We start from the raw sequence: 11,124 nt of genomic DNA on the forward strand, positions 1-11,124 counted from the left end.
GTATATGAATGAAACTCTGAAAGGATCCGACTGTTTTGATTATTTTTTCCTTTTATCTGATAAAGTAAAGTTTATGAGCAGAGCTCTGCTTTGTTTACAGATGTTACCGGGGAAAGCTGACATTCCAAAAGCGCCTTCTGCTGGCAGGAAAATTTATGTTTATTTTCAATAATCCAGACTGCAGTTTTTGTTCAGACCAATGCAAAGATCCACCCACATAACTCTGTTTTAAATTAATATAATGATTTATATTTCTAAAAATGGCACAAAAAAAAATGGCACAATTGTGAGGTTTATCATTTTATAACTTATTTTGTTTTTGTGAAAACCTGTATCTCAACTTTAAATCAATTGCTATTCCGTGGTCTACAGCATGAATGAAAGCTATTTTTAACATGAAAACTGTAGAAACACTGGACACAACTATGGGGCACCATTGTGCGCTCTCTATTCCAGGCCCATCTGATCCGCCTTGGTGGTCTCCTGCCTTGTCAGCTCCACTTTGATGGTCATCTGGTTTATGATCTTAATAATTCAAATTAGATGTCAAGTGATGGCAATTTAGTTTATTTTGCTAGCAACTTCCCCACTCCTTTTGAGACTTTTTTCCAATCTTAAGGGACAAATATAGCAACTTCTTGGACAAACCTTATCTAAATTCTCATCTTGCCCACTGATCTTAATTAATCTTTAGATAGATCAGTGAATTTGCCCTTATGATGTAATCTAGTGACACTTAGCTACCAGTTTAAGCTACTTTCAGATGAAACCAGTTGGCAACACTGACTGCAAGTGGATCTTCTGTACAATGCAATGCTATATCAAAAATATTAAAGTAACACTTTGGTGCCATCTTCTGGTAAAAAAAACTATATGCCTCTAAGATTTCTGAAGATTTTTGTGCAAGATAACACCTTAAATAAAAATATGTGGGTAGATAAAGTGCATGCAAAATACAATAACAACTATAAACTATATTTATTATATACATTTAAAATATTTTTCGAATTTATGTTAGAATATTTTTGTCTAAATGGTTCCAATGAGAACTTTTGTCATCTAAAGAAACTCTGTTCCACAAATGTTCTATGTGGCAAAAGAATGTTCTTCAGATTATAAAAAAGTAAGAAAGAGATAATTCTTTAAAGAACCTTTGACTAAATGTTTCTTTGTGGGGGGAAAGAACAGTTCTATGGCATCGCTGTGAAGAATCTTTTAAGTATCTTTATTTTTTAAGAGTGCATTTACTCTATATACCATGCAACTGTCCCATTTCCTCAATCCAAATAACTTTTGTTTCGTCTTTTATTTCATTTAAAATTGAATACATTAATTATAATATTGTAAATGAAATATTATTGTAATATTTGCTTTACATTAAGTTAATACATCAAGAAAGGTTTTGAGTCGAAAATTCATACAAATGTGTGTTTTAAAAATGGAATGCTTTGAACATATTGTTAAAAATATTTTAAATGTAGGATTTTTGTGAATTTTATCCTACAAATTGAAATTTAATATATCACTAAATTTTTTGTGTTGTGCAAAATCGGCAAATATTCTGTCAAGAGTTAAATATAGAGACCAGCATCTCAGCAAAGTGAGCATATCAAGATTGTTAAGACACCTACAAATTACAGCCGTCAGGATAAGCATGTGTTTCAGATCAGGTGATTTTATTTTTTTAAGATGATAATTTGCTGCAGCCTCAAACACATGATGGTACTCTTGTGTCTTGGTATTTTCTAATTACACCAAATAGGATTAAGCACAGTATATCCATTCATTCTGCTACATAATTCAATTTTTAACTTGAAATCTGATTGGAGTGGCTTTAGATTCACTCCTCCTTCCAGGGTCACTTAGAAAATAAGACAGAGCCTGACTAGAGTACCGCACAAACGTCCTAGGAGTGCCATCATCATCAGAAGATACCAACATGAAACCTCAGAGTATACTTGTCTTGCTTGTCCTTGTCATATTAGCATTGAACTGTAAGTTTGGGCTTTTCTTGCATTGAGTGATAATGTTTAAATTTACTAACTTTTGTATTTAAGGCATTTGTTGTGTAAACCTAAAACTGGGAAATATTGCATCAAAACCCATGGATACATGTCTTCCATCATTTTTGGCTCATTTTACAGGATCTTTGATTGCTAAAGCATTTAATTTCTGTCTAAGGCAAAGAGAATGAGGCTGCGTCATTTCCCTGGAGCTGCGCAAGTCTCAGTGGAGTTTGCAGACAAGGAGTGTGTCTTCCTTCAGAGCTTTACTTTGGACCCTTAGGCTGTGGCAAGGGATTCTTGTAAGTTCTGGTTTATGCCTAATATCATAGCAATAATCTGTCACATCAGTTATAAACTATATTAAAATATACTTGTATTTTCACTTTTTTTTCAGGTGCTGTGTATCACATTTTCTTTGAGAACTGAAAATGATGTTCCTCAAAAGTCGACCATGTGAATCCAGCCTTAACCTATGTTAATCCCATTTTTGTACCTTAACTCATCACATGATTTAGAATAATGTACACGGAGATGCCATGGGCTACCATATTTGAAATGGTCATATTTATAACACTCTTCGTAATCTAATAGCATCAGATGATAAAGGATTTCAGTTTATAACATGGAATAGTCACCTTCAGGTCTTATACTTCAACTGTTAATTTGACTGAATATATAACACTGAATGGAATAATAAAACGAATGGCTGTTGTTTACCTCTCTGTGAAATTGTGATGCAACGGCATTTTTAAACCTGTTTTCAAATACAATGTGATTGTAATTTTGACATAGGAGCTTAAATAAAATAAAATAATAAGAAAATAAACAAACACAGTTCTGTGGTCAACTGTTAGCTTGAAATAAAACCAAAGATGTGAAATCTACTTAACTGACCTGCAAAGAGCACACAAAGCAGCTACGGAAATAAGTTATTTCAAACAACCATTTTGAGAAAAAATAAATATTTTGTTTCCATGATGACACAAGTTTTCTTTGTTTCAGTTTAAGGCACTCAAAAAGTGACAAGGAAGGATTTTTCTTTTTTCTTTTTTTTTCTGCAGTGTAGACTGATAACTAGAATGAGTCAGAGTAGGAAGTGAGTGCCATTTAAAATAATACATTAAAACTTTATCATAACCCTACAGATTTTGCCAAAATTCCTATACATAACTTCAAACAAGTAATCTAATAATAATAACATTTTTTAAATTGTAACAAATTATAAGAGTGATAAAACACAATAACATAATAGTAACAAGTTATTGTTGCTAAAGACAATGTTATGGACACTGTCTAGTATAGTCTAGTCTAGAAAAGAATAAGATCAAATAAAATAATATAAAAAAACTAGCATTATTTTACAGTAGTAACTACTAAGCTGTTGGTAAGTTACAGATATTTCAAGACAAGTTATTTATAGGAATCATGAGGTTTCATGGCTGACATGGTCATAAGGGTTACAAGAGCTAGTGGAATAAACAGAACAAGGACCTGCAAACAAACAGAAATAGTTGCAAAGCTACTAACACTCTATGATAAAATACCCGTGGTTTAAGCATAATAAAAAGCGAATACACTTGTGCGTTGTGCAGGAAGCTGACTGCCTACCTCTGCTTCTGTGCTATTCGACGCTCTAGCCCACGTGACCGGAAGTAAGCACGGTTCAGCAGCAGTTCCCGCGTTTGGCGACTCTTTCAATCACAAGCGTAAACTTGGAGTAACCTCCGGCCATTCCTGATATGGATGATCTGTATTTAGATAATATTGACGAATTTGTGAATGATCAAAATAAGATCGTAAGTCCTTCTTAATATTGGTCAAGCTATCGTTCTTGTCAAATGCCGGTTGAGATACCAACATGATTAGATGTGACTGCATGGCTGTTTAACGTTACTTGACTGTCCCGGTTTGCGCAACATTACCAATATAATCACCGGTACCGAATGATTTTCATGACGGTCTGTTCAAGTGCTTTTTTTTTTTTTTTTTTTTTGGTACAGTCTGATTTCCAAAAGAAAGACACTTACGAGTAGGTTCTTTTAGCGGATGAACCACATGCGCGATGCCATGTTGCATCTTAATGAATTAAATCCGATTCTAAGCGAACTATAAATTCGTAACTTACTATCCTTAATGCTAGTGAGAAATCAGTTTAGTTAATGACTGACTGTTAATGTGTATTTGAAGATGTACACACAGTAATCAAATGTAAAATGTAATTTTATAGTTATCAAACCATTATTCAGGCTGCACATAAGTGTGAGAATATTCATTAGCTACATTATCAACTATTCAGAATTTCACGTAAATCTGGTTTTTGCAGGTCACTTACAAATGGCTCAGTTTAACTCTTGGGGTCCACGTAAACACAGCAAAACAGTAAGTCCTTTCCCTTTTTTTGACACCACTTGTTATGTATTCAAGTATTTGATGATCTGTTGGAATCACTAATATTCATGTAACAATTTTGCAGAATGTTGTATCATTATCTGCAGCAGAAACGCAATGAAAGTTCAAGGACTCTACTTCATGCCACCTATCTTGTATCTGGAAAATGTGTTGAGAATGGTAGTACGGTACGGATTGAGATCTGATAATTGGTTAACCTTTGTGAAATTAATGTTTCCTGAAAAATAATTATTTTAAGATCTGCAGTTGAATGTTTTCCATTGCTTTTAGTGCCATAAAGTGTCAGTAGTACGTGAGGACAAGCTTGATGGTAAGATTACCATATTTATACCTGTAAATGACAACAAATAGACTTAATCCTGGGGAAAAAATGACATAATCCTGGTTTGGGCCAAAAATGTTAGACTTCTCTGATCTCTTACGTGATCTTATAAGTACAAACAGTTTAGATGTAATTTTTTAAATATATATATATATATATATATATATATATATATATATATATATATATATATATATATATATATATATATATATATATATATATTTATTAATTTAAAATCTAAATGTATATATAATATTGCATGTGCATTTTAAAGTAGATTCAATAAAGGTTTTTTATTTTATTTTTACAGCTGTTAAAGCAAAGATGGACATGACCATTAGTGTGCATGTGTACAGTGTGCAGAGAGCTGAGCTGAAGGATAGTTCACCTCTTTACAATACAGATTATGATGCTGTTAAGGAGAACCTAAAAAACTGCAACAAGTAAGTGATACTCATAACCTGTAATGCACATAATCATGCCCATGCATTGTATGCTAAAGTTGTGACGCATCCAATATTTCTGGTCTTTCTTCAGGTACAGTGCTATAAGTTGTGCTGCTGCAGTCCCAATGTCATCTACTGAGCTGCAGAGAGCTCAAGAGATGGCTTCGGTCCCTCCAGTCGAGAAAGAAATCAGTAAAACTGGCTTAAATGAAAACACTTCAGCTACCTCCAAACCCAGTGCTAAGCAGCCAGCGGGTATCATGGGAATGTTTGCCAGCAAAAATGCTTCTAAGAGCCAAGAATCCAGCATGGAAGTGAAAACAGAACAGAAAGACGATTCTTCCCTGGTAAGGGTGTAACTCTATAGTTTAATGTTGATGGCACACATGATTGTGTGCGAAATGTATAATGGTTTCATATGTTGTAGGTTGAAACATCAAAAAGCAAAACAGCCTCCAAAGCGAACCCTATGAGTAACTTCTTTGGGAAGTCTGCCCAAAGTGAGTGTTCTGTCTTTTCTGCCCAAAGAAATATAGTAACAAAGCATAACATTCAGTAACCAAACAAAACATTTTCCTGTCAAATTTAGAAAAGGCTGATGAAAAACCCAACAAAAACATTAAAGAAGAGAAGGCTGCCAGCTCAACAGCTATTGCAATTATAAAAAAGTCACAGACGTCTCTCAAATCTGAGATTGACATTAAAGATGAACAATCCAAAGTGTCCAGTGCATTGAAGATTGAATCAAAAGACACTCAGAAGTAAGGTTTATTTATTTTTCAAAGAAATATTGTAAAAATGTAATGTTAATAATGTTATATATGTAAATGTTTATTCTGTATATATATATATATATATATATATATATATATGTATATATGTGTGTATATGTATGTATATATATATATATGTATATATACATATACATACATATAATTTATTATTCTTTTAGTTTTTTAATTTAAATTTGGTTTTGTGACATGCTATATTTGTCCTCATGAATGTGAGCTAAAAACTATGTTTGCTTCCTACAAGTAAAACAAAGCGTCCTGAGGTTGTGGACAGTGATGATGAGAAAATGGAGAGCCAGCAGAAGAAGAGACGGCGGATAAAGAAGCCCCAGCCAGACAGCAGTGATGATGAGGGTAGGAAAGAGATAGAAAAAAAAATGGAATTAAACAGGCTCACGTCATGCTTGGCAGATTTGAATCAGTCCAGATGAGGTGCACTGAGACCCAAAATGAAGAAAAACAAAGAAATAGGTTCCCCCTCTGGGCAAAGTGCTGAATAAAATATCAGAATTGCTCTCTGACAAACAAAAGCTAATTGATAACATTCAGTGTGTTTTTTTTTTCCCTTATTCTCTTCTCTTTTCCTTCTGTCTGTCTATATATAAATACATACTTGATTGGTCTTCTACCCTCAGTTGTGCCAGATTCTCCACCTGTGCCTAATGTGCAGACTCCCAGTCCTAAAAAAGAAGTGAATAGAGAACCTGTTTCAAACCAAGAAGTAAGCATTACCAACAACACCAATAATTACAAGCTTTAGCAGCAGGATTTCAAAACACTCCAAACCCAAACTCGACCAGCCAAAATGCCAGGCTACTCAGACCCACATATATAAAGTCACATTAAATTACACCCTTATCTCATTTGTATTTTCCATACAGTAATATTGTCATTGGTTTTGTTCTTGTCTCGCTCAGGAGAACTCAGAGGTGAAGAGGAGGAAAAGGAGGCGTGTTTTGAAGTCTAACACATTTGTTGATGAAGATGGTTCCTTTGGTAATTATAATTTCAGTCGACATTTTCCATAGTTCTAACAGGGTTCTTCGTACCAGGTGCTTGAAGTGTTTGAATTTGACTTTAAGTTCAATTTGACTTGAATATTTATGAGAAGGTTCTTAAAAAAAGAAATGTAATGTTTAAAAGGCAGTATGAAATTTGTGTTAATTCTTTTTTCGACAAAAACAATATTTTCTCTCTAAATTGCCAGGAGTGAATGACATCTCGCGATATTCCTCCTTGAGGTGAAAAGCAGTCCCGTGATATCAATATAACGTTTGTGGTAAAACCTCTGATAGTGCCTGCATTATGTTGGCAGGTCTTTTATTGCATGTGCTGTTTGTTTGGGTTTCATTTGGGAACGCGTTTAAAGTCTGACGCGCTTTGTGTTGCACTGTTATCATTTTAAAAATAATTTGTATAAGTGTCTGATGAAGATTTTACTATTCAGGTTAATCATATGTTCATGAAAAAACTAAACAAAAAACACTTTGAATAAGGAAATTTGATAAGTTTGCCATAGTATCCTTTCAAATGGTAAAGTTGTCACAGTCGTTGCATGCTTTGACTGTGCTGCATGTTATTTGTACCATTTTGTTTTATTAATTTATTTATTAGAATTTAAAAGGTAATAACAATATTGTGATATCTGATTTTAGTCCTTGAAAACCAAAAAAGTAGGGCTTAAAGTCCTTGAAAGTCCAGGGAATTTCATTTTACAATTTCCGTACAAACGCTGTTTTGATTAATAGTAGACAAATTTTTTTTAATGGCAATACCGATATATCTTAAGAGAGCAGGGTGGCTGATATAAAGCCTGATATATTTAGTATTAAACTTTTCTAACCCCATAACAATTGCTGCATGACATTTAGATTTATTTGACATTTTGATTTAACTAAAATAAATTAATATAAAAAAAAATATATATATATATACATTCCTCCATAAGTATTGGAACAGTAAAGACAAAATTGCTTTCTCTGCTGTGTGATCAAGACATTTGCAAATATGATTAAAATATGAATATGCAACAAAACTACAGAATGTCACATTTTATAATAAGGTATTTCAACACATACATGTTTTCCCAAATAAAAAGGACAGCACTTTTAGAGTTAATCCCACTATCTGATGTGAGCATAAGTATTGGAACAGTTGAATTTAAGGCAGATGTAAAAGATTTGAAAGCTAATATTTAGTTGCAGATCCCTTGCATGCAATCAGATCAGTGAGTCTGCAACCCAGACATCACCAAACTCTTGGTCTTATGCTTTGAAATGCTTCCCCCCAGCCTTTAATGCAGCCAATTCCAACTGTTGTTTGTTTTGGGGAGTTTCTGTCTTTAGTCTCTACTTCAGCTGGTGAAATTAATGTTCAATTGGATGTAAATCTGGAGACTGATTTGGGCAATCTTATTACATTTCTTTTCCCTGAACTTGCAGGGTGTTTTGGGTCACTGTCCTGATCCAATCTGAAGTGCTTTCTAATGAGTTAGGTGGCATTTTCTTGAATATTGGTAGCCATCATACATTAAATCATCATTAAAATTAAGAAATCCTGTTCTATTAAGAAGTCCTGTTCATGCATGCCCATGCCATGACTCCACATTGTGCCAAGCTTTACAGATGCGGTTGTATGCTTAGGATCAATTGCAGTTCCCTTTGTTTCTTCACACTCTTGCTTCCCAATCACTTAGATGAAAGTCAATCTTTTTCTCATCAGTCCATCAACTCAGTTCCTAAACTCTACTTGCTCACATTTGTGAAGAATCTTTCCTTTCTATTTTTGGTGCTGATCAGAGGTTTGCATCTTGCTGTGTAGCTTCTGTAATTCTGTGTCATTCTCCTGTGGACTGTAGATTGACAGAGCATCAACCTATCTTTCTGGAGGTTGTTTCTGATTTTACAGACGTATATTTTAGGGTTCATTTTCACGTTCATTTTCATTTTCATTTGTCTATAATCAACAACTGTTGTTTTTCTCAGCCAATCAGGTCGTTGTTGGTTGCTGATGTCGCTGGTAGTTTCCATATTCTTGATTTCCCCAATGCCCTTTGTTTTTCCTATAGTACTAGTTGACATCCTCTTTTCTTTTAGCATCCAAATTGCTTTCTTTTCTCGACTCCACTGCAAACAGAACAATTTTGTCTTTACTGTTCCAATACTTATGGAGGGCACTGTATAACTTTTTATCTTATTATTATAAATCTGCAAAATAAACAAACATTCTTAGCACTTTCAAAATAAATGCTGGCCAAACAGAAAGCCAGGTGCTGAAAAAATGACAAGTATCAGTTAATATACATCCGTCAACCACTAGTCTTGATCAGCTCCACATACACGAACCATCAAATGCTTCAAATATGTAATATAAAGGAAAATTATTTTACAATCCATCGTACTTAACAGTTGGGTTCAATGCAGGCTATGTTTTAATGACTGCATTTGTGGCACTTTTGTCAGTTACCACAGATTTTTTTTTTTTTTCTGCTCATCTAATTTTTATTATTTTCATAGTTACAATGAAGGACTTGCAGTTGAAGGGCCAGGCACTAAATATAACTATTATAATATTTTCTGTGGTAATTAATATTATGTTTACACTGTGTTTCCTGTTTAACCTGGAAGAATCCCTTTAAATAGCCGTGCATAAAAGTGACTGGACTCTCTCTTAACTTTTATAAGCACATCATTTATAAGCGCTGACAGAAACACTTAAACCACTGAGTAAATCATAAGTTATGTGGCAGAAATACAGACAGCTCTTGGCAAACTATTTTTGCTGAAACTGTTTAGTCCTGATTATTTTTGACTTTGTTCATGTGGAGGAAATCTTTATATTTGAAAACCAAAAGCATGAATGTGTGTTTGATTCATATGACTTTGAGCCTCTGGTGTTATTTTTGTACTTAGCACAGTGTCTAATTTTACACATTCCTTAATGCCAGTTGTCTGTTCAGCACAAAAAAACTCTTTGAAGTGGGTTTTTCTTTTCTTTTTTCCAGTATATAGTAACCAAATTAATTTTTATTTTCTTTATTTGTTTATTTCGCATTATTGACCAGACCAAGATTCATAGTGTAGCCACGAATGTGTATTGTTCTAAAACCTGCTGTGTTACAGGGGCAGTAATTTAAGACATCATAAGCACAATGTGAAGGCTGTTAATAATATAGTGCCTAAGGAACTTTCCTTTGGCCAAAAAACAAATGGCAACTTTGCAAAATCTCTCTAAAAATTAAAACCAAATGCTTGTGTATAGATCCCAAACCAGACACTTATATTCACCACACACATTTTGACAGTGTCTGAATAACCAATTTTTCTGTTTTCCTAGTGACCGAGAAGGGTTATGTGAGCGAGTCTTACTCTGAGAGTGAAGACAAGCCTGAACCCAACAGTCAAGCCAAGGACTCAAGCTCACTAAAGCATTCATTTGGAAAAAGAGAGAAAGAGAAAAAAGAAAAGAGTCAGAAGAAGACTTCTACCACTAACAAACCTACAAAACAGCCATCCATCATGGGATTTTTTCAGAAGAAATAACTTTTTATCATTATTATTATCATTATTATTATTCTTTCATGGACTTTTAAAGGAGTAGTTCACCTGGAAATCCAAACTGTTGTTAATTACTCATCCTCATGTTGTTCCTTAACATAAAGTATCACTGCATGGGTTTTTCTTTCTCTTCTTAAAAGTTAATACAATTTGTTAAAGAGGAGGGGAAAAAATCTGCAGAAAACAAATAACACGAGGATGAAGAAATTGTGACTACGTTTGTAGGATGAAATATCCCTTTAAGCGCTTAATTTACAGCATTGACATTCCCATGAAGCACATGTGATGCTGTAAGTTGGAAATATATTTTTCTTGTCACTGTCACTCTTCAGAGACATTGACACAGGAGATTTCTGCTTCTACATGAAGAACTATTTTGTGTCGACCTTCCACCCAACTTCACATGCTGGATTTCAGTTCTATGCCTGATATGGTTGTAGTATGTAAATGTATGATCCCGCTGATTTCCTTATTATAAGGCAACCTGCACATGGCCAACCACTAATAATTCCCATACTGTAAAGATTGTCAAGTCTTGTTTTGTCATTGTCTATTTTTAGTATTGCTGGATAATAAATAAATAAAAAAATA

The 11,124-nt window shown here is 33.8% G+C and overlaps 1 protein-coding gene across 1 annotated transcript; it reads left to right on the forward strand.

Annotated features, from left to right (window-relative positions):
• The first annotated feature begins 3,642 nt into the window (after positions 1 to 3,642).
• Positions 3,643 to 11,124, forward strand: LOC113064253 (DNA polymerase delta subunit 3). The gene is made up of 12 exons (XM_026234920.1): positions 3,643 to 3,802; positions 4,330 to 4,385; positions 4,480 to 4,582; positions 4,686 to 4,725; positions 5,051 to 5,183; positions 5,278 to 5,533; positions 5,614 to 5,686; positions 5,776 to 5,947; positions 6,222 to 6,331; positions 6,613 to 6,698; positions 6,895 to 6,973; positions 10,313 to 11,124. Exons 1-12 carry the CDS (start codon positions 3,746 to 3,748, stop codon positions 10,516 to 10,518), a joined length of 1,371 nt encoding a protein of 456 aa, XP_026090705.1. The 5' UTR covers positions 3,643 to 3,745; the 3' UTR covers positions 10,519 to 11,124.

This window comes from Carassius auratus, chromosome 46, assembly GCF_003368295.1.
Source record: "Carassius auratus strain Wakin chromosome 46, ASM336829v1, whole genome shotgun sequence".
Lineage (NCBI taxonomy): Eukaryota > Metazoa > Chordata > Actinopteri > Cypriniformes > Cyprinidae > Carassius > Carassius auratus.